This window comes from Onychomys torridus, chromosome 5, assembly GCF_903995425.1.
Source record: "Onychomys torridus chromosome 5, mOncTor1.1, whole genome shotgun sequence".
NCBI lineage: Eukaryota > Metazoa > Chordata > Mammalia > Rodentia > Cricetidae > Onychomys > Onychomys torridus.
This window is the reverse complement of record NC_050447.1, coordinates 85,467,710-85,494,751: the sequence shown is the minus strand read 5'-3', so window position 1 is coordinate 85,494,751 and position 27,042 is coordinate 85,467,710. Positions and strand designations below refer to the sequence as shown.

Below are 27,042 nucleotides of genomic sequence, written 5' to 3'. Positions count from 1 at the left end.
CAACTTGTCTGTTTTTAGATGTAAATCACTGATTTGTTATTTTTTAACACAAATAAGACATTTTTACACCTTAGATATTTATTTTGAAAATGCAAGTATGGAAGTACCTTAGTTTTTCCTACTCAACAGTTATCTTTGCCTGATGACAATGGGTCTTGATCTCTTTTGGATGACAGGAAGTGTCTTAGGAATCCACTTTGTGCGTAGCTGACTAATAGGTGTTTCTTGGGGACATAGTGAAGGATGTTTCAGGACAATCTTGAAGAGAGAAGCATTAAAGATAGTCCCATTCCCTGTGCTCTACCAGAAGATATTCTTGCACTTGATACTTATTAATAAGCCTTTAAGGGTACAGATGCATGATACAGCTCCACTTCCTATTTTATCTGGTTTAATTACATGTTTAATTTTACTTAACAGTAAGTGTCAAAATAGATTGAAAAAGCCCTATCATGCCATAAGTAGCAAATATGATGTTTTAGTTTGTGTATTAGTTACTTTCTATTGCTATGATAAAACACATATGACCAAAGCAACTTATAGAAGACAGAATTTATTTGGGCTTATGGCTAGAGAGGGGCAAGGGTCCATCATGGCAGGGAATCATAGTAGCAGGCAGCAGGCACGGCGGCAGGCACAAGAAGCTGAGAGTTCACGTTTCAACCACTAGCATGAAGCTGGAAATGGTGGGGAGTTTTTAGACTTAGGAAAATTGCCTCCAGTGACGTTCTTCCATCAACAAAACCAAACCTCCAAAACATCCCCAAACAGTGCTACCAACTGACGACCAGGCATTCAAGTGCACGAGGCCTATGAAGGACTTTCTCATTCAAACCCCACAACTTCTGTACCCAACTCACTCCATCCTCACTGGCCCAGTAACTGGCTTGCTATGATGTCAATTATTAAAGGGTGGCTATTGACCATAGGCTGTAAGTTTTATAACCCATTTTTACTTTTCTATGCCTGTATATTTTGTGTGAACACTGTTGAAAAAAAAAAAATCCAAGTTCTATCCTGCTTGCTTTGGTGGTAATGGAATACTTTGTGCAAAGCCACAGGCTACTGACTTGGAGTTAATTACAAACAGGAGCCTCTTCAAGAGTAGAGATAGCTCCTAAACATGAAAGTTCTGGGTGAGTGTATGCACTTGCTTTCTGGTAACTCCCCCTGATTTTTATAGACTCCCAGGTAATTGAACGAATTGCCTATTATTGTTATTAACCCAGCTACAATATTGGGATTATTTAAGTTGTTTTGCATATTTAAAAATCTCAGTGTGCCAAATGCTTTAATGTTGTTTGAAGTTGAGGGAGTGTAATGAGGAGAATGTTTCTGTTGAATTCAAGTATTTCAGTCATATAGGCACTTTTGGAAATAAACCATGCTTTAAATGAGAAAAATTGAGGCCCATTAGGAACGGCACTAAATAGTGCTGATTATTTTACCTTTAAGAAAGTGGAAAATTTACTTGGTGTCCCATTTTATTAATACCATAAAATTTAACAGTGTTGTTCTGGGCGTTGGTATGCGTTCTTTAGTGGTCATTAGTCCCAGGTTGTAGTGAACTGGTTTGGCCACTGCCTGTCCATATTGGGTAGAATGCAAATATCCAAACTAAGAAAAAAGCAAATCCATAACTGTTCCTGTTTGCCAAGTCTACTGCTAAATACTTTCTAAACGTTTCGGTTGCTTCTCGTGCCCAGGGCTGCTGAACACAGAGGGCACCCTTTTTCTCATTTAGCATAGGCTTATGGCTTCCCCAGACTCGAGGTAGCAATGAAGCTATGAGGGAAATGACAAGAATGATGGCATTGAATTTCTCTAGACTACCAGTAAATGTTTCCACCCTGATGTCAGGAATGTAGAGCATCTGGAATCTGCAAGCCGAGTGAACCGTTCACTGCAGGGACACTTTCATCAAACTCTGAGCCATCTATTCTCCAGGGAGTCACTACTGTCTTGTACAGAACGTTGTATTTTCACAGAAGCAGCTCCCTGGAGCTGGAATAGCCCTCCTCATGCGTCTGCCTTTTCTGGCATTTTTCTTTTGAGCTCTGTCACTGTCTTGAGAATCAGTGCTACGTCTTAGCATTAAATTCATTTCTTTTGGGTTCGTTAGCAGTAAGTTATCGTTGACCAAATATAGTGAAAAGCAGTAGGAAAGGAATTATTCTAAATAATTTCTAGTTTAGATGACGAGGCTGCAGTCTATGCTTTCTCGTCTTTTCCCTTAGATTTTCAGAGCATCTGTGATATGTACAGTGACACCTTTTATATTGGCTATGGCCTAGATTTCTTTTCTTAACAAGCACTACAGAGGGCTAGGGAGATGGTTCTGGCAGTCATGTGCCCGCCATGCAAGAATGAAGGTCTTGAGTTTGGGTTCTCAGCTCACCTAACAGCAGGGTGGCACAAATCTGTAATCCTAGTGCTGGGGAGATGGAGACAGCCAAACCTCTGGAGCTTTCTAGCCAGCCATTGTAGTAAATCAGTGAGCTACAAATTCTGCGAGAGACTCTGTCTTTAAAAATTAGTTGGGTTGAGGAAGACACCTGATTGATTTCCACTGTTGGCTGCCACAGGTGTGTGTGCACCCATATATGTACAAACGCACACATGCGCCACACACACAGAGCAGTAGAGAGGGAATGAGAAGGAATGTTCGCTATTCTGTTTCTGGGTCTGTGTGCTTAGTCTGTGTGCACTGGGGACCAGAGTTCACCCTGAGGCATCATTCCTCAGGTGTCAGTTCTCAGTGCTGTCTACTCTTTTCCTGTTTAAAGACAAACTTGCTCACCAGTCTGGCGCTTGCTTGTGGGCTAGGCTGGCTGGCCGGCCAGTGAGCTCTGAGGGGTCCACCTATACTGGCCTCTGCAGCCTTGAGATTTCAAAGGTATGGCATCAACAGTTTACATTTTTGTCTTATATGGATTCTGGGGGATCAAACTCAGGTCATCATCGGCTAAGTTATCTTCCCTGCCCCCACCTTTGTTTGTTTCTTGTTTCCTGTTCATCCTGCCTCCACTTCCTGAGTGATGGGTTACAGGCACACATTAACACGACCAGCATCTATTAATTTAAAAATTATTTAAAATCAAGATTTAAGATTAAAACAACTATGTTGGTATTCATTACATAGAATGCATCAAGCTGCAACTTTGTTTTACACTCCCTGTTGTTCAAGGTGTAGGTTTACCAGTGGGGTAGACTGTGTGTGTGAGACGACTGCCCTTTATTCTCAAGACTCATTACTATAGAATCAATGTTGCTTCATGTTCTCTGTCCCCAACTACACCCTGCTCCCTGCTCCTAGACACCATCCAAGTATCCCTGTCTCCTTTAAACCCAGACACTTTTCTCTTGCATTCTTGTGGTCCCCTCCTCACATAGAGACTTGAGGCTAGCTGCATTGCACTTCTCATGTCTGCTCCTCACTTTGCTCAGGCCTCCTGTGCCCATTACATGTTGGCTATTTCTTTCATCCAGGCATCTAGTCTACATAAGCAGAAATGAATCACCTCCATGCAAGATGTGCTCGTGAAACCCCAGCTCGCGTGTTTTGCTGTGTAATTTCTTTGGGGTTTCCAGACCACTAGCCCTCTGGAAGTCAGTCTTTCCTTTCTGCTCTGCTTGTGGGTTGCTTTGATGTAGAACAGATGGCTTGTCCTGACTTTATAGTCATCTTGATGAAAAGATGGCTCCTGGTCATTAGACAAACATGGCAACTGGGCAGTTTTTCTCTGGCATTCTTGCCTGTTCTTGTCTTCCCATTCCCACCTTAGTGGTGGAGAAGATTATTTTAATAATAGGTGAATTTGTACAGTTGTTCCTACCAAATGACTCTTGGTCATCACCATCTCCATTTTGTGATTTGGTTGGTAAAATTGTTCGGTTGGATAAATTGTTTTTTTCCTTAATGTGCATGTGTGTGTAGATGGATTTTTCTAGACTGCCAATTCACAACAAAAAGACATGGAGATGTATTATTAATTATGAAAGTTTGGCCTATAGCTTAGGCTTGTCCACTAGCTCTTATAACTTACTCCATTTATATTAAGCTACATTTTTGCCTTGTGGCTTTTTACCTCTCTTCCATCTTGTACCTACTATTTCCTCTCTCTGTGCTTTGGCATTCCTCCCTTGCCTAGATTCATCTCCTTTTCTCTCTATGCCTGGAAGTCCCACTTAACTTCTTCTTGCCTAGCTGTTGGCCATTCAGCTCTTTATTAAACCAATCAGAAGGCTCCTTGTCAAAGACAAATCTTCACAGTGTACAAAAAGATTATTCCACAATGTGTGTGCATTGTAAATGTATGTGAATGTGTGTGTGTGTGTGTGTGTGTGTGTGTGTGTGTGTGTACCATCAGGAAACCCCAGGACTCATCCTCAAGCAAGCTGTCTACTTTTGATCCAGGCTTTCTCTTTGGCTTGAAGTTCACCAGTTACTCTAGATGAGCTGGCTGGCCAGTGAGCCCAGAGATCTACCTGTCTCCAGCTCCCTAGCGGGCACTAGACATACAAAGGCAGGTTCCCACACTCAGCATTTGTAAGTAGGCTCTGTGGATCAAACTTATAAGCACTTACTGACTGGGCCATTCCTCTAGCTTCTTGTATAAGTTCCTGATTAATGTTGTTGTTGGAATATGTTGTGTCTTATATGAAAGATATTCTTGTTATGGTTCAAATCCCAAGTTCTTTCCAAAAATTAATATGGCCTTTGAAATGGAAGATGAAAAAAATCAGCACTTTGAAACATTAAATAAGAAACTTGAAGTGGGAATTTTCTATGGTTTTATATATTAAGAATTTTTAGAAAAATATATGAAGCACTGATCCTATGTCCAGTGAGCTGCTCTCTGCCTTCACTATAGAAGTCAGTTGTGTAGATTCAGGAGGATTGAATCATCTGAATGGACATTTGTTTGTCTGTTGAATGTGCTCTGAGCCAGACAGAAGCTGTCTAGCCATGTCCTTTGCTGACCTTGTAGACGTCCGTCAATCCAGTCTGGCTGAAAGATGAATGATCATCTCGATCTTGAAATTAAGCAGTTTTGAGACCCTTTGTCATGTTCCTCTCCTATCCTCGTGTGCTTTACTATGTAAATGTAACCAGACTGGACTCAGGATGTGATCAGACTCGACTTCCCAACTTCCTCATTTCTCAGTCTTTACCAGATGCACAGTGACCACTGCCCGTTTGGTTTTGTTTTTAAGATTTATTTTATTTTATATTATAGGTTTATGTGTCTGTCTGTGTGTGGTTTTGTACATCAGAGTATGGGTGCCCATAGAGTTCAGAAAAGGATGTTGGATCCCCTGGAGCTGCGGTTACAAGGATGAAAATATAGATGCCCAGAGATCCCATCTAGATGGCCCAATTGCAGAGTTAGTATTTTATTTGGTAACAAGAGTTTAGGTATGCCACTCCACATACCACCTCTGAAATGGGGTTCCCCTTCTATGAGGTTTCTCTTCTCCCCACTTGAGTACCCTATAGTTAATGCCTGTCCTTCCCAGTGGTCTCACACAGTCATAGTGTCCTTAGGGAAGCTGTTCCTGAAATGATTTACTTTGCACAGTCCCAGGTCCCATGTTCCTGCCCCAGGCCCCTCCTTATTGCATTTGTGACAGTGTCTGGCTCTTGTGCTGCCTGGGAGACAGCTTTGTTCTTTTCCCTTGCCATTAGGATACCCTGGTGCCTTCACGGTGTCTGACGTAGAGCGAGCGTCATTATCTAGAGTGAGGTCAGGAGAGATCTAGAGCAGCTGTTCTCAACCTGTGGGTCGCGGCCCCCTTACCAACTCGCTATCTTCAAAAATATTTACATTACAATTCATAACAGTAGCAAGCTTACAGTTATGAAGTAGGAATGAAATAATTTTCTTATTGGGGCTCACCACAAGATGAGGAACTGTACTGTAATGTGAGGGGGTCAGGAAGCTAGCCAGATGCCTAGATGCACCCCTAAAATCTCTGCTATGTCACGCCGCACCTGGAGTGGTGTAGATGTGTCACCCAGGAGGGGAGCTTAGGTGTAGGCATGTCCCAAGGCTTGCTTTGTCTTTTGGGTAGTCTTGAGCCTGAAGGGAGGGACTGTGACCGCTCCGGGGAGCTGGTGTCAGGTAGTTAAAATCTCAGGGTGCATGAGTGCTATCTCTGTGGAACAGAACTCCTGAGGAGGCTCTGAGCTGTGCTCTGGAGAAAAACTAGGTCAGACTAATGCTCAGAATTTCAGTTCTAAAATGATAATATCTGTCTTGTAATATACACAGGAAGGATGAAAGTCATTTCCTCAGCTCCCAGTCTCTCTCCTTAGATAAACATGGGCATCAGGTCCACGTGGATCCTGCAGGTGGCCCTCTGTCACTTAGGACTGCAGTGACTTTGGGACGGAGGTGGATTTCTTCATCCAAGGGGCTGCCAGCTTTATATGACCATCTTCCCAATAATATATATCAATTTATCCCTTCTGGGTATAAATTGGTTAGACCATGGTTGAACCTTTTGAAACTATAGCCATTCTCTGCTGGCCTGACTTTCAGCAGATGACCGTGCTGGCTAGTTGACTGAAAATATTGTCACAAGCACAAAGGAATGACCACGGTGTCTCCTCCAAATACGCTCTTATGTGCTGTCACCTCTGGAGAGCAGACAGCTGCAGCCAGCCCGCCCTGCCTACTTTGCCATACTGTGTATGGGCCCTGTGCCTAGATCTATCTAGATACACTCACTGGGGCGCAAAATCTATAGTAGATTTTTCCCCTTGTGCCATCTCGTTGCTGTTAGTATGCGCGTGTGCTGACTTGTTCACTTGAAGGACATTCACAGAATAGTGACTGGATATTGAATGTAGGACCTCACACATTCCAGACAAGTGCTCGACCTCCACGCTCCATCCCCATCCTTCTTTCTCTTTGATTTTGAGACCAGTCTCTGGCCCTGGATTCACTCCATAGTGCACACTGATCCTTCAGCCCCCTGAGTAGCTGAGATTACAGGTCTGTGCTACTAGGCCTGGATCTTATTTATCTTAAAAACAACAACAACAACAACAACAACAAACTAAGATCAAACCTGTATCCACTTAGAAGTAACAGTCTTCTTTTGTGCTAAAACGTCTAAGGGCCATTTGTGTTTACTGCCTCGGCTGTGTTTCTTCCTGATTTTACCTCCTTCCTTCAGTCTGCTCTGTCAGCTCAACCCAGAGGCCAGTTTTCAGCCTTATTGTCTCTGTGTTTATAGGATAGATTGTTGATTCTTCCAAGACTTGTTTTTGGGGTTCCAACCCCTGGGCCTCCTCTCTGAGTGGCTGAGCATCCCGTCCCCCCTTCTTTCTTGTCTTGCATCTTGGGGAGGTGGGCTGCTTTTGTGTCTTCAGCCTGATACCCTCGGGAGTATTACCCAGGACTGTGGGCATAGATGCCTTTTATGTCCCAAGTGTGAATCTTTAACCTATTCTGCCCCGATTGTGTCTGCCTGCTGCCTGGGCTATTTCAAGTTCAGCTTGTCCAGACCTGAGCACCCCCACCCCCACCCCTGCCCCGTGTCCTCAGTGGCAACTTCTGAAGCCCTTGGAGCTCCCTTCTCCACCATGCATCCTTGTTGGCTCTGCTCCCCTCCCTGCCTCTGCTTCTGTCAGGCTAGCCTTGGTCCACTTTGCCATTTTCCCCAGGTCGGGGGTGGTGGTGGTGCACACTCATAACCCTGGCACTGTGAAGATGGAGACAGGCAGGCCAATTACAAGTTTCGAGGCCAGCTTGGGCCATATACCGCCACCATGTCTTTTTAAAAAAGTCCTCTGATATATTCTAGTGGTTAATTAACTTAAAATCTTAAAAGATCTAATTAACCAAGGTGATGACACTTGGTGAGTGTGTTACAACTTCCTGCGAAACACTCGCTCGTCATAATTACGGCTTTTATGAATTAGGTTGATATTCCTGCTTTCCCCATCTCCGTGTCTGATGTAAAGATAGGAAGATTAGGGAACCACCCGAGTTTATTTTCACAGTACTACTGCTCTGAACATTGATGCTTCATGATTTTAACGTGTCTGCTCAGTGCTGAATGACCATCAGCTGACTGGGACCTGTGTGTTCATTGCTGACTGGCCTCTGTCAGCTGCCCTGCCCAGATGATGACAAACCTCAACCCGATTTGAACCAGAGGTTGTTGTCTAGACAAGTAAGTCTTTTATCTTTAAGGATAATGATGGATATTGGCATTTCATGAACATTGCTGCAGGGAAGATAGTCACAGCATATTTAAGTCCAGTCCAATAGTTCAGTGGCTGAAACCATATACTTTTTAATCTTCAAGGAAAAGAGGCAGGTTTAAATCATGGATAATGAAGCCACTGCCAACACATTTAAATCCAATCATATAAGTAAACAAAGACTGTGGCCCACAGGGGATGGCTTAGTACCTTGGCTCACAGAATGATCTATTTGATGTTGTACCGAGAGTGTTCTCATTAGTATATTGGAATTTGTCATATACAGTGCTCTGGAAAGGAGGGAATAGGTTGCAAGATTTTATTAGCAAACAGTAGGAGCCAGTGACCTGTTGAAAATCTTGGTGTCTATCTGCAATCAATCCAGTTATTCTGAACACCTTCCATAGCTCATGCCATTTTCTGTGGCGTTTCCCATGTTTAGGAATGGTTATTAATTACTTTTGTAATGCTGACAGTCAAATGCAGACTTCATGAATGCTAGGCAGGTGCTTTGTCAATGCAGTACAATCCCAGCTTCTGTTTCATGCGTTAATGTGAGGAAACCATGATCTTTCTTCTTTCATAGCTACCATACATTTGTGAAGAAGTTTAAATCGGGTGTTATTTGATAGGGAAGAGTTGTATAAATGTTCTCTAAGAATCACAATCAATATAAGATCTGTATGTCTATCTATATGTGTACATATACATCGTAAGAGGAAATCACAGATATCAATTCCCTCTGTTGTAGAAGCCAAGAAGTCCCATGGGCCACTGTGTGCATCCTGTAAACCCAGGGAATCCTGCTGTGATTAATCAAGGCTTGAAACAGAGGAGCCAGTAGCTATAGGTCACTGTCTGACCGTTATGGCCCGAGAACGAGCACTGTGGTGAGGATTGGGGTGCTGGTATAGGCACTGGAGTTTGAAGTTCAACGAGCTGTTGTGTTTGTGGTTCGAACATGAGAAGGTGGCTTTACCAGTTCAGACAGAAAGGGAATTGGCTCTCCCTCTGTGCCTGGTGTCTAAACATGTGGTTGGGGATAGGAGGTTCATCTGTACTCAGTCTGATTCAAATGTGTATTTCTCCCAAGAGTACCCCCATGGGCACACCCAGAACTACTACTGTTCTATGAGTGATTGGGGACCCCTGTAGTCCAATCAAGGTGACATGTAAAATTCAGTCATTGCAAAAGTGTTCATTGTTTGTTTAATTTAGAATGTAGGCTTAGTTCATTTCCCCCAACTGAGATGTTGAGTTCAGGGTTTGCATGCTGTTAAAAATTGGCAAGCAGGGCCCTTGAGATGGCTCCCTTGACATAGTAACTGATGGCCTGAATTCAGTCCCAGGACCCATGTGGTGGAAGGCAAGAACCAACTCCTGCAAGTTGTCCTCTGTCCTTCACACAGACACCATGGCTCTCTGTTTCTCTGCTCGCTCGCTCGCTCGCTCTCGCGCTCTCTCTCTCTCTCTCTCTCTCTCTCTCTCTCTCTTTCTCCCCCTCCCCCTTTTCTCTTACTCTCTCTCTCCTCCCTCCCCCCCTCTCTCTCCTCTCCCTCTCCCTCCCTTCTCTCAAGCATAAGCAAATGTAGTATAAGTCGACAAACATTGTCAATTCAAGCCTTTGATTTAATAGGCTTTCCCTTTCAAATAAAGCCTCAATTTAATAAAGCCTCAATTTTTACTCATCAATAACTTTAATTGTATCCCAGTGTGAAGCAGCAGAAAGCCATACCCCCTAAAAAGCAGAAAGGCAGCCCCTCCCCCAAAGAAGAGACACGCACACTCAGATCAGTCTGTAGATGAATCCAGTTTACATTTAACTTCCCCTCAGCCTCAGCTGCAGATTCCATTGTCTGCTCTGTGGAAATTGATGAGACTTTGATGTACTTTGCCTTTGCCGCTGTCAATGATAAGTTTTGTCAGTAGAGGGCGCTGGCAGGACACTGCAGCAGCAGGAGGCTGCCCTTGATCTGTGGTTTTCATTTGCTGAGTTTTGCCTCTGTCCTGGGCTTCTTAATGGCCCACGTGGGAGTCTCCAGTGGCATTTGCCCACTTTGAGTTTTAGCTACATGCCCACAAAGAGATTACTAGTGAGCCTTATGGACATGCTGGCTTGGCTTCTTGGGCTCTGTGTACCTGTGCTCTGGTGGGGCGTTCACTGTCTCCTGTCCCAGCACCATCTTAGGCAGCTGTAGGATATTTCTGGTTTCTTCGAGGAGAATCTTATATTTGCAGATGTTAAAGATACTTAAAAAATAGTTAAATGGTTCCATTTTAGAGATAATGAAACATGCACCCAAGTGAGAAGGAAAAACCCAACCAGCAGAATACAGTTTGCAGTGGCAGTACCACACAGTTGAGGAGAATAAGCTGGATCTCACACAGTTTGCCCAAGGTAAAAATGGTGTGTTCTAATTCTAAAAGTGGTACCAAACGGGAGGAAGTCATTGTGAAGCCTTTAAATAGAAAGGTTCTGTGAAACACAAGAAGGTGGTAAGAGTGGGCTATCCTCGAGAAAGGCATGAACATTTTATCTGTATAGCAAACAATGAATTCGATGTTAACTTATTGCCATATTACAAACACATATATATAGTTTGCAGTTTAATTGTATATTTGTTTACTTGGAAGATATATTTTGGATCCATATTGTCTCAGGAAAAGGGGAGATTCTCATATTTATGGCTGTTTCATGTTTGGCATACCCACCTGTCTGTCTGTCTTATATATCATCAAAGATCATAAGAATACTGGAGGCAGAGAGAGGTGTTTTCTCAATTCGGTGAGCTAGAACAGTGATTTGAACATACAACCTCACTAAACGTTGATACTTAGGAATTTGCTTTAAAAAGACTTATCCCGTTTTGTGCTGCCAAACAGAATATAGTAGTTTCCAGGGACTTTGCTTTCTGTAGTTTCCATTATCTGCCATCAACTGTGGTCTGAGAATATTAAATGGAAAATTCCAGAAATAAACAACTCAGAAGCTTTAAATTGTGCACCTTCTTGAGTAGGGTGATGAAATTTTGCAGCATCCCACCTGGAGTGTGAATTAGCTCTTTGTCCAGTGTAGCCACACTGCAGAGGCCACCTGCCCCTTACTCATTTATGTGGCCTTCCTTATAGGTCATAGTATCATGGTGCTTGTGTCCATCATATAACTTCCATTTTGTGTAATAATCATCCCAAGGCACAAAAGTATACATAGGAAACAGTGCAGCAGTACACATGTTTATATATACTATCTGAGATTTCACACATGTTCTGGGGACCTTGGGTAAGGGTGACCAGTGTTGGACTGACTAATTGATAAGGAAAAGAAATTGATCACCTCATGGTTCTAAAGATCTAGGTGAGCACTGATGGGGCAGTGTGGGGCAGCGTGGGGTGTGCTTTATAGTGTCATCAGATGGCGGGAGGAAGTAGGAAGGGAGGGGAGAGGATACACAGGAGAGGCTGACCTTGCTTTTTATAATGAATTCACATCTAAGGGACCATCTTAGAGGATACTAGTGTTAATTCCTTCAGACAGTGTCATCATGGCCCAGTCACATCTAACTTTTACCTCCCAACATACTACATTGGGGGAATTCCCAACACGTGCTTTTGGGAGGAGAAGGGGTCTCAAATCATAAACACCTAACTCAGGGCTTCTTTCCTGATTTCCTCTTCCTCCTTGGCAGGAGTTGACTCTCCTTTCCCTCACGATTCCTGGTTGGCCACACTGTAAACCCCAGGGGACAGCAACCCAGTCAGTTTTGTACTTTAAAGCGCGTGATCCGTCTCTTCTGTAATTGTTTATTAGAATAACTTGTTGAGTTTGCATGATTACAAAATGTAAATTTTATTATGCAGTTTTTGCTCAGAAACTAAGAATAAGTTTAAAAAAATTTAAAAGATGTGCCCTGTAAATCTCTAGTCCTGGAAACATTTGGTTGGACTTCAAGAATATTCTTCACTGTTGCAACTTGAATATAGGTTTATTTTTAGTCCTGTGTCAGGACAGAGACTCCTCCACTTTGCTTGTGGACCGGAGGCTTCTAACGCCTCTATTGCCTTCTTTGAGACTGCACGCTTCTGGCCTCTTGGCTCTGCCTGCACGCCTTTAATTTATGGTTGACACTAACCTGTCCCTTCTAACATTGGTGATGGCTGCCAGATCAGGTAGCTGAAGGGACTGTGGTTGGCACTGGAATGGCAGATTGTGGTAATGACATGTCATTAAGGATTGCGTAATGCTAGAGAAGGCAGAAAACTCAGGTTTCTGAGCCTTTGCTAGCAGGAAAATTATTTTTTAAAACTCAAAGTATGAAATGGCTTGTTTCACAAAATGTAAACAATACTTGTGTAGAATTAACACTTTCCATGTGTAAAAGGGAGTGATGTCGTTTCCCCTTGGAATACCTGCTGAAGCTATTTTGATTCTGGACCATTGGAATGCAGTGGTGTTTTCTTCTAGAGGAAGATGCATCCAGGAAAGAACGTTATTTTATACCAAGTGCATTGGGCTCAGAGCCCCATGATTCCATTGAAATTTTAAGACAACCATTTGACCTTAGTATTTTTGTATTGCCATTTTTATTTTGAGATCACTGTGGAGTCATGTGTTGTTTTAAGAACTGATACAGACTTGCACGTCACTCCCTTCCTTCCAGTTAACATCTTACACCAACCACAGCCGAGTGTGGCAGCCAGGAAATTGTCACTGAAACAACCTGCTGTGATTTGAATGTATTCCTCAAATTTCGGGTGCCATGAGCTTAGTTCCAGGGGTAACAGTATGGGGGAAGTGAGGCCCTTAGAGAGGTCAGTCCAGTAGTCTTCATCCCTCTGAATGAGGTCGTGTTCCTTGTGCAGGAATGAGCTGGTTATGTACAAGCATTCTGTCACGTCCTGCTCTCTTGATTTTCTGGATTCTACCATGGGATGACATAGTACAGATGGTCTCCTGATGTGCCTCACCTTCATGTTGGGGCCCAAGTAAACTTGCATTGTTTATTAATTATCCAGTCTGGGGCAGTCAGCTATGGCGATGTAAAACAGTCTCCATACTTTAGTCACAGTTTTCTGTTCACTTTTATGTGTGTTGGTTTACTTTTACACGTACAACTTACCATTTGGTTTTTAAATTATTTATTTTATATCCTGCCCATAGTTTCCCCTACTTCCTCTCCTTCCATTCCCTCCCCCCACTTCCCTTCTGCCCTCCCCCCAATCCATTCCTCCTCTGTTTCTGTTCAGGGCCGGCCTCCCATGGGTGTCAACAAAGCATGACATAACAAGTTAAGGTAGGACTAAACTTCTCCCCCCATATTAAGACGGGGTGAGGCAACCTAGTGTGGGGAATAGGTCCCCGAAAGCCTGCCAAAGCGTCAGAGACAGGCCCTACTCCCACAACTCAGAGTCCTACAAGTAGACCAACTACACACTGTCACATGTATGTAGAGGGCCTCGGTTAGTACCATACAGGCTCTCTAGCTGTTGGTCCAGAATCTGCGCACTCCTATGAGTCCGGGTTAGTTGTCCTTGTGGGTTCCCTTGTGATGGATGACTTGACCCCCCTGGCTCGTTTAACACAAAGGACATAAGGGTCAGATAAATCTCACAAAATGCTTTAAATATAGACACGGTGATCAAATCTTGATCTATCTTGGTTTTTCAGCAATAATAATAATTACTAGCAGATTTCACTGAGTTGCCTATAAAAACTATATTATATACTTACCACATGCCAGGGGCTTTTGGTGTATTGACTTGTGACTTTCCTAGCAATTATACCATGTAAGTTAGATCAAAATTGGTTTACTATCCCATCCTTAATTAACCCAGAAGTCATTTTACCAAGGAATAAACTTTTTTTTTTTTTAACAATTCCTGAAATCAGCAGGAAAAAATGTCCTCTTTTTACATAATTTTACATTTTAAGTCTCTGACATGACCACTGATGCTGACAGTTGGTGAGAGTGGGGATGTATCTCTTTGTGGGAGTTAGGAAGGGAGGGAGGGTGTGAGTACTGTATGATAGGAGAAGTTACATTGAGATATTTCAGTTTCTGTTCAATTGTAAAAAAGAGCTGGTTTAGGCAGAGTGCCAGGTTTTAAAGAGAATTAATGTAAAATATCATGAATACTTAAAAAATATAATTGGATTTCTTTCATAGTCTAATTTGGGGTTACTCTATTTTTGGCTAAATATAGCCTCTGGGATGTTTGGATTCAATCAGATAGCCACAGTTACATATCTGGACTTACAGTGGTGCCCCATGCATTTGCCTGTAAATTAGCACTGCTATGTGTTAGAAATATAATCGATACACTAATCAAGAGTCCCTACTTTACTGTTTTTTTACTTGTTAAATGTCTTGTAAAGCTGTCCCTATGATGAACGGCAGCCCTTACTCAGACCAGGGATAACAGCTCCGTGTGTTGCTGCCTCCGGAGGTCTCAGTGTTTTTGTTGACAGCAGACAGAAAGAAAAGGAATTTTGTCCTTTTTACCTCATGTAATCTTGCTAGAAAATGTACCCTGGGCTCTGATATCGACTCCTGCCAGGTCCCTCCCTCCAGAGCCGTGGGCGAGCACCGCCGTAACCGTCCTTGGACTGGAATCTGGCCACTTCTGACTGTGATGCCTGGCTCCGGTGGGGGGCTCCTGTGGAACACTACGCTTCTGTCTGCCTCTAGCATCTCTGCCAGGAGCGTCACAGCAGCCTGCATCTGCCACCAGAGGGGAAGCAAATAAACTTTGTACACTGCAGATGTAAACTACATTCTGCACAGTCCTTTTGGGAAAAGCCACAGTCCACAGCGCTGGAACAGCCTGTGAATCAGCGTGTGGGGTTGATTTTGTCCTACATGGCAGAACTTTGTGTGCATGTTAGATAATACAAATGTTCTGAAGCTTTATGTTATTAGGGATTCTTTGCGAACTACAAAGCCTTTTTTTGAGACCACTACATCCATTTTCTCCTAAGGAAGTTTTTCCTCCTCATGACTCATTCCGCTCCATGGCTAATAAGAGAGGAATGCAGTAACGGCTAAGGAAAGGAATGCATGCCTTTTCTTTCTTCTTTTTCTTTTTTTGAGAACTGTACACATTTTCTGCCTTGGGTTATGTAAACTTGCATGACTGTAAAATTGGACAAGTGTGAAAGGGAAAAAAAACCATCATGCTAATATATACTTCTTTGGAATTTAAAAATCAAAACACTTCCTCTGCTTCTTGAGAGAACTGTTTTGCTTGATGGCCCAGAATACAAATCCAGTAAAAATGACATGTTCCAGCCGTCACTTACACATACACCTTCAGTGAAATTAATGAGATCACCCTAAGATTACACTTTGTGTTTTATTTTCATTTTATAGGTTTGTATGAGCTGTTGGCTGCTCTGCCCGCCCAGCTGCAGCCACATGTGGATAGCCAGGAGGACCTGACCTTCCTCTGGGACATGTTTGGTGAAAAGAGCCTGCATTCACTGGTCAAGGTAACCCACACTGATGTCAAGTTCTCTCTGTGAAAAACATGTGGAAAAATATTCTGAGCGCCATCTAGTAAACCAGAGATGAAATTGTTACTGTCTGAAAACAAAACAGCCTTGTTCTATTTCACGGCCGGGCGTGGAAGTTGTTAAAGATCTTACCAAAAATACATAGATGACTTCACGGAAGGGTACGATGTGGCTGCGCATGCTAATGCGGCGGCGGCGGCGTGCGGTGGCCCTTGTTTAGACAAAGGACAGAATAGTAGCAGGAAGGTTGAGACTCCGTCATGGTCGACATTCGTGAGCTGGAATTTCACTTAAATAAACAAATGGTCACAGCAGAAATTAGAAGGAATCTGTGTTCTGAGGTCAGAAACGGCAGTAGTCCAGAAGCCACGTTAATTTAAAATAATTTCCTTTAACAAAGTCAACTGAAATTCTAGTAAGCTGTTTCTTTTATTGGCTTGACTCCATTGAAATGGTATTTTGTAGATAAATACAGTGGAGCTAAATAGGAATAAAAACAGCTTTTTGGAGACCGTTTTAGGGAAAGCATCCCGCCACGAGAACTGTCAGCCACTGGGAACCGGATCCCGTCTTACAGAAATACTGGGAGTGACCGGCGCTCTTAAAATAGTAAAATGAGAACAAGAAACTCACTGGAAAACACGCCGCTCCGGCGTCTGGAAACACAAACTGCGTTTTCTCTTATTTAACTCAAGCTGAAAGAATTGCCGAGTCTTTCTGGTGTCTGTAGGAGGCAGAAGCCCATGTCTCTGTGAAATCTGGACTATACTTCATTTGGCCAATGTTGTTATGGATGTCTGTCATGAGGGGAGGCTTTTAACTGATATATAGTATTTGAAAATGGGCCACTTCTGAATTGCCACTGTTTACAGAACTGGTCTATGTGTTTCTTTTCCTGAAATTTGTCTGTTTTGAGTAGCAACAATACTAAAGAAGCTAAAATCGGTATGTGGGGCTCCCCTAGCAGCACATTTTAAAGCCTAACGATATTCATTCATTTATTTTTTCATAATAGTGGAATTGCCAAGGTATCTTTATGCTTTAATTCATATTAGGCAGCTTACTTAATTCTTTGGGGTGAGTGAGAAATGATCTTGGGATTACAATTGAGTAGTTAATGTCTTGGTATAGTAATAATAAAAAATGCTTCTGTGTTGAATGTAGGGAAGTTGAGTAGCTACAGATGTATGCATACTGATTTTAGCATTTGCCAAAAGGAATAACATGTATTTGAATTGCCATCATCCCTGAGTCATTAAGTAAACATTCCCCCAAATAATAGATGCATGTTTATTTGCATTTTTATTTATAATATAGCTATAATTTCATTATCTAAAGTGGAAGTCAGAATATGTGTCAGCAAATTGACAATGTCTGTAAAACTGTTATCTCAGTTCTTGGATAACTAAGTCAGGCCGACTTATTAAGTATTGAAGAAAAGGTTATCAGAACACATAAAAGGTCAAAGAACTCCAGAGCTGGTGGTTACTGCTGTTAAAAGGATGAAACTAATGTATGAAACAAATTCCTAGTCACATTGGACAGTAAGCCTTAAGTATAGGCTGTTTTCCAGAATATCTGTCGGTAGCCAGTGGATAGAATAGGAAGTATCCGAGAGGGTGCTAGTATCTGATTCCCCAAAACCAATAAAGTCAATGGATGGGTGTTGCTGGCATCTGGATAGCACAGTTGACATGTGTACTGTTCCAAATGTTTTCAGTAATTGCTCTAAAATGCATTTTTTTTCCAAATGAGTCCTATTTAATGCCACTAGCGTGGTATCCGTGATTTCTCCATCCTGCCCTCTGATCAGATGCAGACCTCAAGCGTGTCCTCTGCCTGACCCAGTCTATTAGTTTTAAATATGTAAAGTCTAAAGTGCCTCCAGGAGGCAAGCTCGTGGGCTCTTAGCTGAAAACAGCTGGAACAAACCTCTTAGCTGTATTCCAAATACCTCTATTTAGGGCTGGAGGACAGAAACCTTTAGCTTTTGTACATAAATCTTGCTAGAGCCAAAGGAATTTGTTTGAAAAGATTTGTTATAGAGTGAACCAAAATGTGCTTTGGTTTTATGCGCTTGCCTGAAGTTAAAGCCGTTAGTGTGTGATTTAGACCTGGAGAATGCAGAATTTGATTTTCGTTCTAGCACAGAATTTTCATGGTCCTTGCAGTGTGTGTGTGCGCGTGTGTGTGTGTGTGTGTGTGTGTGTGTGTGTGTGCGCGCGCGTGCGTGCGTGTGTGTGTGTGTGTGTGTGTGTGTGTGTGCGCGCGTGCGTGCGTGTGTGTGTGTGTGTGTGTGTGTGTGTGTGTGTGTGTTGTAAATCACCTCACAGTTTTAAAGGTTTAAAATACTTGTAACCTTGGGATCTAATGTAGAATATACTCAAAAAGAGATTCACATTACAGTCTCAGTGAGAGGCACCACACTCCCCTTTGGGTATTGAGGTTGTTACTGGAAAGCAAGGTTGATCCTAGCAAGCTTGTCCAACTTTTTGACAATGCAACCCAGTATTACCACCTACAAAGTTGATGCCCCAAAGCAGCATGGTTGAGTTACAAAAATAAATGAGTAAATAAATCTCAAAGAAGTCTCAGTATTTTAAACGAGTTCATGATTTTGCACTAGGACACGTTTATAGTTAGATGTGCCTGCAAGGTGTCAGCTGAGGGTGATTTTTGAAATAAAAGCCTTAGGTGGAAAAGCTGAGTAATGAAAAACTCCAGTTGGCATTCCGTCAGCCTCCGGAGGAAGACGGTACTGAGAGGGTCTGAGAACTCTCACATCTGCTTGATGGAGGCCTGCACACATGGAGGATTGGGAAGCGTCACTCACTCAGTCCAGTCAGCACAGGTCTTGTTGGGGTCCACGGAGCATATGTTTTATGCCCCAACTTCATTTCTAGATTTATTTTCTGTTCTTACCACTTTAAAAAAAAAATGAGATCTCATTACTTAATTTAAATTTTCTTTAGTTGTGTGTATATTTATAATCTGATTTAAATTCATTTTAGAACAAGATAGGGCATAACAACTTACTTAAATATTGCACTGTTTATAAATTGGGTTGTATTTATGTCTCCTCAAGAAATTTCTGTTTTTAACTCAAAATTGTGTTGGTTCTCTAGGATGAGAATATCCGATCGTTATGACTTTTAGATTCTTGCACATGTCCCTCTGCTCTTTCAGTAGTTATGTGTGTGTGTGTGGGGCAGATATGAAGAAAATAAAAGAAGTTATTGGAGCTTTATACTATTTTAGATTCGAGTATTTCAATAAATACAAGTTTGTATTTTAAGGGAGACTTTCCTTGCACAATAGAATTACTATGTGTTTTCCTGGGATTTCAATGTTTAAAACAACAATACTGAGAACTTCAGTTGCTAGAGTGCTCTGAGGATCATGAGGATCTGAATTTGATTCCACAGAACCCATGTTAAAGCAAGCAGACCCAGAAACCTGTATTTATAATGCCAGAACTAGGAAGGCAGAGGCAGGCAAGTCCCAGAGATTCCGTGGTGCCAGCCCAGCCTGCTTGATGAGTCCTATGTCAATAAAGAGACTGTATCTAAAAACCAAAGTGGCAGATACCTGAGGAATGACACCCATTCTCCTCTGGCCTTCATGAGTATATACACCCTAACCCCACCCTTTCCCACCATTATCCTCAATTAGGATAAAAACAATTAGATCTGCACATCACTCATGTACCCAGTCCCAGTTTGAATAATGGTTACTGATGAGTAATTAATACTATGTAATTATTGTATTTCTGTATTTGTTCAATACTTGCTATGTGCTGAGCATTTTCTGGACTATCTGCTGAGAATTTCCAAGATGGAAGGCACAATCTTTTGTTTAATCTCCAGTTTTTCATGGAGTTATACACAGATACATACATGTCAGTTACAGTGTCTGTGGGAGATCATATGTGTAACTCAATATTAGTTCCAGTATGGGTTCCTGGAGGACTTGGTTTCCTCAGCTGGAGCCTGCCTGCTGAGCAGGAGTTTATTAGGTTGAGTATTTACTGGGGTAGTGAGAAGCAGTCAAAGGGAGTAGTGCTCAGCACAAGAGGCAATAGTGAGCCTCTTGCCTTTAGAATGGGGCATGCTCCGCTGGTCTATGAATTATGGGAGGTTGTGAACAAAGCCCAAGAAGGCAAAGATGTTCTCATGAGTGGCTTTGTAAACCAAGACAGTGGGAGCCATTTCTTTGAAAGGGTAAAAGCAGGAGAGAAACAAACAAATAAACAAAATAAAACAAAACAAAGTACCCCCTGTTTTCTTCCTTTCTGTTTAAGCTCTTATTTTAATTTTATTTATTTTTTTAGGGGAGGGATGTTTTATTTTTAGCTCACAGTCCAAGGGTTATTTTTTATTTTTAATTATGTGTGTGAGTGCATATTTATGTGTGGCTATGTGCACATGAGTGCAGTTACTTGTGGAGGTCAGAAGAGGGCATTAGACCCCCAGCAGCTGGAGTGATAGATGGCTGTGAGCCATTAAATATGGGGCACTAGGATCTGAACTCAGGTCCTTGGAAAGAGCAGTACATGCCCTTAACTACTGGGACAGCCCTCCGACTGGTTTTCTTTTGGAAGTTAAGTTGGTGCACAGTAGAGGCTAGGTGGGGCATGGGATTGCCAAGTCGAGGATGGTGGAAGCAGAGCATTGGTGTCCAGTTTGAGGGGCATGCTGGCAGTGCTGTTCCCTGTCATAGTGAGACTCCTCCTGCTCTGTGGTCTACCTATCAGTGCAAAGCTGTTGGGAGGAGACTCGGGAGATATCTCTGGGAGCTCTCTATAAGCATATCAGTTCATACCTTTTGACTATCTCCCCAGAGGAAATGAGAAGTGATTTTAGATGTTTTAAATGTTTGTTCAGTATTTAGGGAATGATCACATAATTAGCCTCATGCATCTAGTGTTGAGGATAATTATGTTGAAGGTTGTAGATAATAGATCTAGGTATAACGTTGCCAGATAAAGTACAGGAATCACTTAAATTATGATGCGGCTGTTAATGACCAGTTGTGTGTATGACTGGTCTCATAATTTGAGAGTGCCTGATGTTGTTATAGTTTGTGTGCGTATGGCTGTGATGTATGCATGAAGACAGCACCTCCATTTATTGGGATACCCTTTGATTTCTTCATTTGAGTTTTCCCTATTTCGATTCTGTACATATCTTGTTATGTTGGTGCCTGCGTATGTTTTTATTTTTGGTGCTATGGTTTTAAAATTGTCTTAATTATTTTTCTGTTGCTGTGATAAAACGCCATGACCGAGGCAACCTACAGAAGGAAGGGTTTATTTTGCACTTATGGTTCCTGAGAGATGAGTCCATCACTGTCAAAGTGGGGAAGCGTGGCACCAGGCCAGATGGCAGGAACAGCTGGGAGCTTGTGACTCTACCCACAGACAAGAAGTAGAAAGTAGAAGTATCATACCACATGGCTTTTGAAACCACAAAGTCTGCCCCTACTACTTCTTCCAGCAAGGAAGTGCCAATCCTACCCCCAAAGTGCCCTAAACTGGGAACCAAGTATTCAAACGCCCAAGACTAGGGGGGCTGTCTCATTCAAACCTCCACAGAAATAGTATTGTATATTTGATTTCTGTTTTCAGCTTTTCATTATATATAGGCAAACAGTTGACTTTGTGTATATTGGGCCTCTATTCTATATCTTTGCTACAATTGTTTATGCGTGCCCAGAGTTTTGCTGCTGTTGATTCTTTAGTATAAACATAATTATGTCACCTATAAACAAAACTTCTTTATTTTCAATATATAATTATTTCCTTCTTTTGGTCTTATGATGTTAGCTAATAATCGTGTGCAGTATTGAACAGCAGTGGTAGGGGTGGCCATCTTTGCCTTCTTAATTGTTTCAGGGAGAAAAAAAATCTAGTTTCTCAACATTTTGAATGATGTCAGAGAGCTGCACATTAGCTGCTCTTCCAGAGGACTTGGGTTTGGTTCCCAACACCATATGGTGGCTCACACACCGTCTATAATTCTAGCCCCAGAGGATCTAATGCTCTTTCCTTGCCTTCTCAAGCACAAGCATGCTTGTGAGGCACAGATACACACTTGGGCATTGAACTCAAGTTGTCAGGCTTGGTGGTATGGGACTTTACCCAATGAGCCATCTTGCTGGTTCCCAGTCTCTGACTTTTCATTGCTGTATGCTATGGTTTTGATATGGGCTATACTTCCCAAAGGCTCATGTTCTGGTAGTGTGGCCTCTACTGGGATGATGCTGAGCACTGATGGGACCTTTAAGAAGGGAGAGTTTGGTGGGATCTGAGCTGGTCATTGAGGGTGCTGCCCTCAGCAGGGATTACGGTAATTCCGTGGAGCTTCTGATTAGTTCTCAGTGAGTCTGGCCCCTGAGCTGCACACTCTGACTTCCTCCTTGCCTCTTGCTCGCTCTTTCATGTGGTATTGCTATGATGTGTCCTCAGAGTGCCTCATCCCTCCAGAGCATGACTGATGATCTAGACCTCTAAATCTGAGGAAGCAAACCTCTTTTGTCTTTAAAGTACTACCCTCAAGTTTTTCATTGGAGTGGTAGAATATTTAGAGTGTACAATTCAAGCCATTCATATTTAAGACCATATTTTGTATATTGGGTTAATATTTATCAGGCCTCAGTAGCTTTCTAGTCAATACATTGTTAGTTTTAAGCTTTGACCATACCCTTTCTTTTCCTTCCCGTGTTTAGTTGGATACTTTGTATTATTTCAATTAACATTTCAATGATGCTTTCCCCCTAGTAAGTAGCATACACGTACAACTTGGGTTTGCCTTCAGATAACATTACCATTTCACAGGTGGTAAAGTTGCCACATCAGAGCATACTCCGTTCATTCGTTTGTCCGTTCCTTCCTTCCTTCCTCCTTCCTCCATTCTTACTTTCTTTCCTCCCTTCCTTCTTTCCTCCTTCCCTCCCTCCCTCCTTCCCCTTTCTGTCTTTCTTACTGCTCCTGTCGTCTTTTACTTAGCATATGCTAGAATCCTCACGCTGTTACTGTTACTGCTTTGAACAGACAGCTGTGCATTAGCCAATCAGTCCAGAATAATAAGAAGAAAGGGTTGTAATTTCCTCTCTCTCTTTTTCTGATGTTCGTCCGTGTTGATGAGATCTCAGTGTCTAACCTGAGCTCCATATAATCTTTTCTGTCTGAAGAATGTCTAGTGATACTTTTTGGAAGGCAGATCTATGGGAACAAATTCCTTGCATTCTTGTTTGCCTGAAAAGTTCATGCTTCCCCTATACTTTTGACACATCGTTTCATTGGATATAGGAACTTTAGAGTAGTTTTTTTCCAACATGTAATATGTTTCACTTTTTTTTTCTTGCTTACATGAATTATGATGGAAGACTGATGTTAATCTTATCTAAGTTCATGGAAGGAAGGGTCACTAAAGATGAGGGTCTTCTGGTAGTCCTTGTACCATCCTCTGCCTTTCAGATTTCCTCTTTAGTTTCAGACCTCTGTAATTTTAATGTGATGGGCAAAGGTGTGGGTGTTTCAATTTGTTGTAATCTTTATGCATTTTTTTTTTAGAGTCCCATACTTGTGATTTGGTGTTTGTCATTAATTTGGGGGTAATTCTCAGCCCCTCTCACTTCAGGTGTGTGTTCTACTTTCTTCGAAGGCTTCCATTCTGTGTTGCCCTTTTTCTAATTGGTCTCTCAGCTCTTAGATTTTTGTTTCTTTGCTCTTCGCTGGTCTCGTTTGCATTTCCCCAGGGGAAGTTGCCATTATATCCCCACCTTCCCTGCTGTGGGGCTTTGAGTGAGAATGTTCCCTATAGACTCCATGTTTGCACACTGGGTCCCCTGTTGGTGGTGTGTCTGGGGGGTGTGGGTTAAGGAGCCTCTAGGACATGGAGCCTTCCTGGAGGAAGTACATTGTTGGGATCACGCTTTCACAGTTTATAACCTTGCCTCACTTTCAGTGAGCTGGCATGACTTTCGGCTGCAGCTGTTACAGACTCCTCTGGAACAGAAAGAACACTCGGGCAAACACCTTCTGTAAGCTGCTCTTGGTTGAGGATTTCATCACAGCAACAGACAAGTAAAGGACACACCTGGCTGCCCTTCTACCGATGAGCACATCACAGGCAGCATTTCTTTCTACACAATCGTTCTCCAGTTTCTAGAATTTTCTGTGGATGACTAGTGTCTTCAGCCCCTACTTACACTACCTGCTGTGGCTGGTCATGTGCTTTTTCCATTTGAACATTATTGTTCAACATATCGGGTATAGTTATTTTAAATTCCTCATCTCATTTACGAAATCCACTTTGTCTGGGGTCCCTGGTTACTCATTTTGTCTCTTTAGGCCTTCCTTCTCCGTGGTTATCATGCCTTGTAATTTTTTGTTGAAAGCTCCATGTGACTTCCAGGAACTCGGGTGATCAGGCCTTTACTGTGTGTTTTTATGTTGCTGTGGCTTGGAATGGGGGATGTGTAGCTTAGTCCCAGAGACTTGAGTTTCCTTTTTGACCTTCTCCCCTAGCCCCTCAGCCCTTTGTCTTTGGATTTTCTTAAAAACCCTCTTTAGAGTCATGCCTCAAAGCTCTCACTTCTATATCATTGGAGATCATTGCAGACATACGGGTGATGGTCAGTTGTTAGAGAACAATTCTTATTAAGTGCTTGTCTTTTTTATTTGTTTTAAAAATATTTTTAGAGATGGGTCTGTCTAGGCATTTGTATTTTAATCATAGTTATTTTCCCTTCCTACAACTGAAATTCCCAGGCATCCTTTCCCTGACTTCAGCCCTGAGAATTGGTGGCTCTTATGGAAGAAAGTGTGGGGGCTCTTCTCTGACGGGCTTCCAGGAGATTTTAATTCTCAAGCCGGTCTCAGTTTGTCATACAAACTCTCAGGTAACACATCAGACACCATATAGCAAATATAACTATGTATACATGGACATATGTATGTTATAGAGTGGTTACAAGGAGTATCAAAGAGGCCTGGAAGGCCAAGCTGGGAAGCCAATAGGAATAGAAGAGCCTTTATATTGATAAGATGATAGCAAATGTTGGTAAGATGTATTGATAAGCTGTAGGGGAGACTCTGAAGAAGCAGTGGTGGCCATGCCCATCACAAGTTTGAGAGAGAAGCAAGCAAAAGCGAGTTCCTCTGCGGAGATGAAGGAGCAGGGCTCGGTCCAGATGAAGGAAAGGCACATAGAGAGATGGCAGGTCCAGCCGGGTGAACACAAGGACAGTTGAGAAGGTCACGATTCCTTAACAGACTGATGGGGACCTCCACTGTTCAGTGCTGAGTTCCCCCTCTTTCTGGGGTCTAAGTTACATCCTTGATCAGATGTGTCCAGTAAGTTCTTGGGCCTGGTTTTCCTCATACCATTTTAATACATTTGTGTGCCCTTACAGTATTAACTTAGCTCAATTCATTTATAGGGTTGTATCCTTTCTACTCCCAGAGAGAAGTCATTTTCGGCCTTTGGGGTACCAGTTGTGCTAGACATATGGTACAGTTCATAAGTATACCCAGATACAAGGTCACCCTCCATCTTCAAAGTGGGGTCAAAAGTTATTTGTAAAAGTGGGGTCTCTCAGGGTGAGGCACAGCCTGAAAAACGGCTGTTTACATAATGTGGAGTAACTTAGGGAAAAGAGCAGCCTGACCTCAACACCCTCCAACAGACTGGTTTCTCAACTTGAAAACATTGCATTCATATAATTTATTTGCTGGCTGACTGGATTCATTTCCATTGGAGAGAACATGAAAGAGACCTCCATATTTTCCCATGAAAGATGTCAGGGTCGTGTGACAGTTAATCTTTCCTTCCTCTTACAATTGAAGTGCTATGGTTTGGTTATCAGTTCTCTTTAAACCAGTTAAACATTTAACTAAGTTCAAGCAACACTTGTTGGTACCATGGCAAGCTTGTTTGTCCATCCTTTACTCCAGTTAATGGAATACTTTGAGGCAACACACATTCTGTCACTGAGGTCTCCCTCTGGCTTCCCTTTGGGTCCCCAGTCCTAATGCTGGCCATTAAAAGCATTCACATGAGACACTTAGGGTGTAGTGTAGAGGATGGGATGTAACTGCAGAGTGCAGTGGGACACTATGAAATGTTGACAGTGGACAGTGGCTAAGGGCACAGTTGTACCTGTTTACATTTATGACAGGCTTGGTATTCTATTTCTAGTGTCTTGGGGACAGACAGCTTCCATTTAAAGTGTTTTCTTACCCAGTGCTTGCCAGACTCAATTTATCAACACTTAAGGGAATAGACGAAGCTTTTGTCTGTGTCCTTTACTAGAAAGCATCTGGCTAGACACTGATCTTAGGCCTTGCCAGATGTTCAGAATAGCGCATCTCTGCCCAGGGACAGAGATACAACACCACTTCTATTCTTCCAATCAGTGTTAGTGTCCTGTGGTCCCAGTTCTTGGTTTCAGAAGCTGCTGGTTAGGAAGGAAGGGTCCACCTGCAAGGATCTCCGAGCCTACTGAGGTCTAACTAGCTACCCAGTGGTTTTATAGCCTTTCCTATTCAGTTATTGTCCATGTCTCTCATTTTATCAAGAAGCAATGAGAAGCTTAATGGCAGTCATTGGGGTGATATTCCTGTGCTAGCGAATTAGAGCTAAGACTGAGATAATGTTATAAGATAAGGACAAGTTCAGGGCTTTTGGAAACACATCAATGTGGTGGGGAATGGTGTCATGTTTAGAGAGCGAGCCCCTTGGGGAGGCAGGTTATGTTACTTGCCTCTGCAGTACTGTTTGCCTTGGGTAGGAGAAAAAAGAAAAAGTCAGCCAGACACTGTGAATGATCCATGGCCACCTGGTCTGATGGAGCCGCCATTGGGCCTCCACAGCTGGTAATGCTCCTGGGCCAATCAAAGGTAATTGTCCAGCCAGCTCTGTTGGAGAAACCAGACAGAGGTATTTCATATGTTATAGCTTACACTTTCCTGGGCACAGAAACACGTACAACCCGCTGAAGATAGGAATTCCTGAGGCTCTGGGTAAATTGTTGTTTTTGTAAGTCATACTCTCCAAACAGTGGCCATATGTAGCCCTTCTTAGGTATTTGCCAGGGAGGAGAGAGAGTGAATCAGAGCCAGGTTTGTGGAGCCTTGATGGAGCTGTGTCTTCTGCCAGGTCTGCCTTTACTATAATGGAACAGTGCCTTCTGAAAGTTAGAGTGCATGTAGGGACTCTTCAAGAATTCATGGTTTCAGAACAACCACCTAACATGTGTGTTTAGCCATAATTTAATGGGAAGGAATCTATTAGTCCCACAAAACATTTCT

The 27,042-nt window shown here is 42.5% G+C and overlaps 1 protein-coding gene across 4 annotated transcripts in view; it reads left to right on the top strand.

The window, feature by feature from the left end:
• The window catches only part of Mpp7 (membrane palmitoylated protein 7), a 217,419-nt gene that overhangs the window by 85,929 nt on the left and 104,448 nt on the right, over positions 1-27,042 (top strand). For all 4 annotated transcript variants that reach the window (XM_036188122.1, XM_036188121.1, XM_036188120.1 and 1 more), the window contains exon 3: positions 15,586-15,704. In XM_036188122.1, coding sequence (XP_036044015.1) covers positions 15,586-15,704 — 119 coding nt within the window. The remainder of the gene's footprint in view (positions 1-15,585; positions 15,705-27,042) is intronic.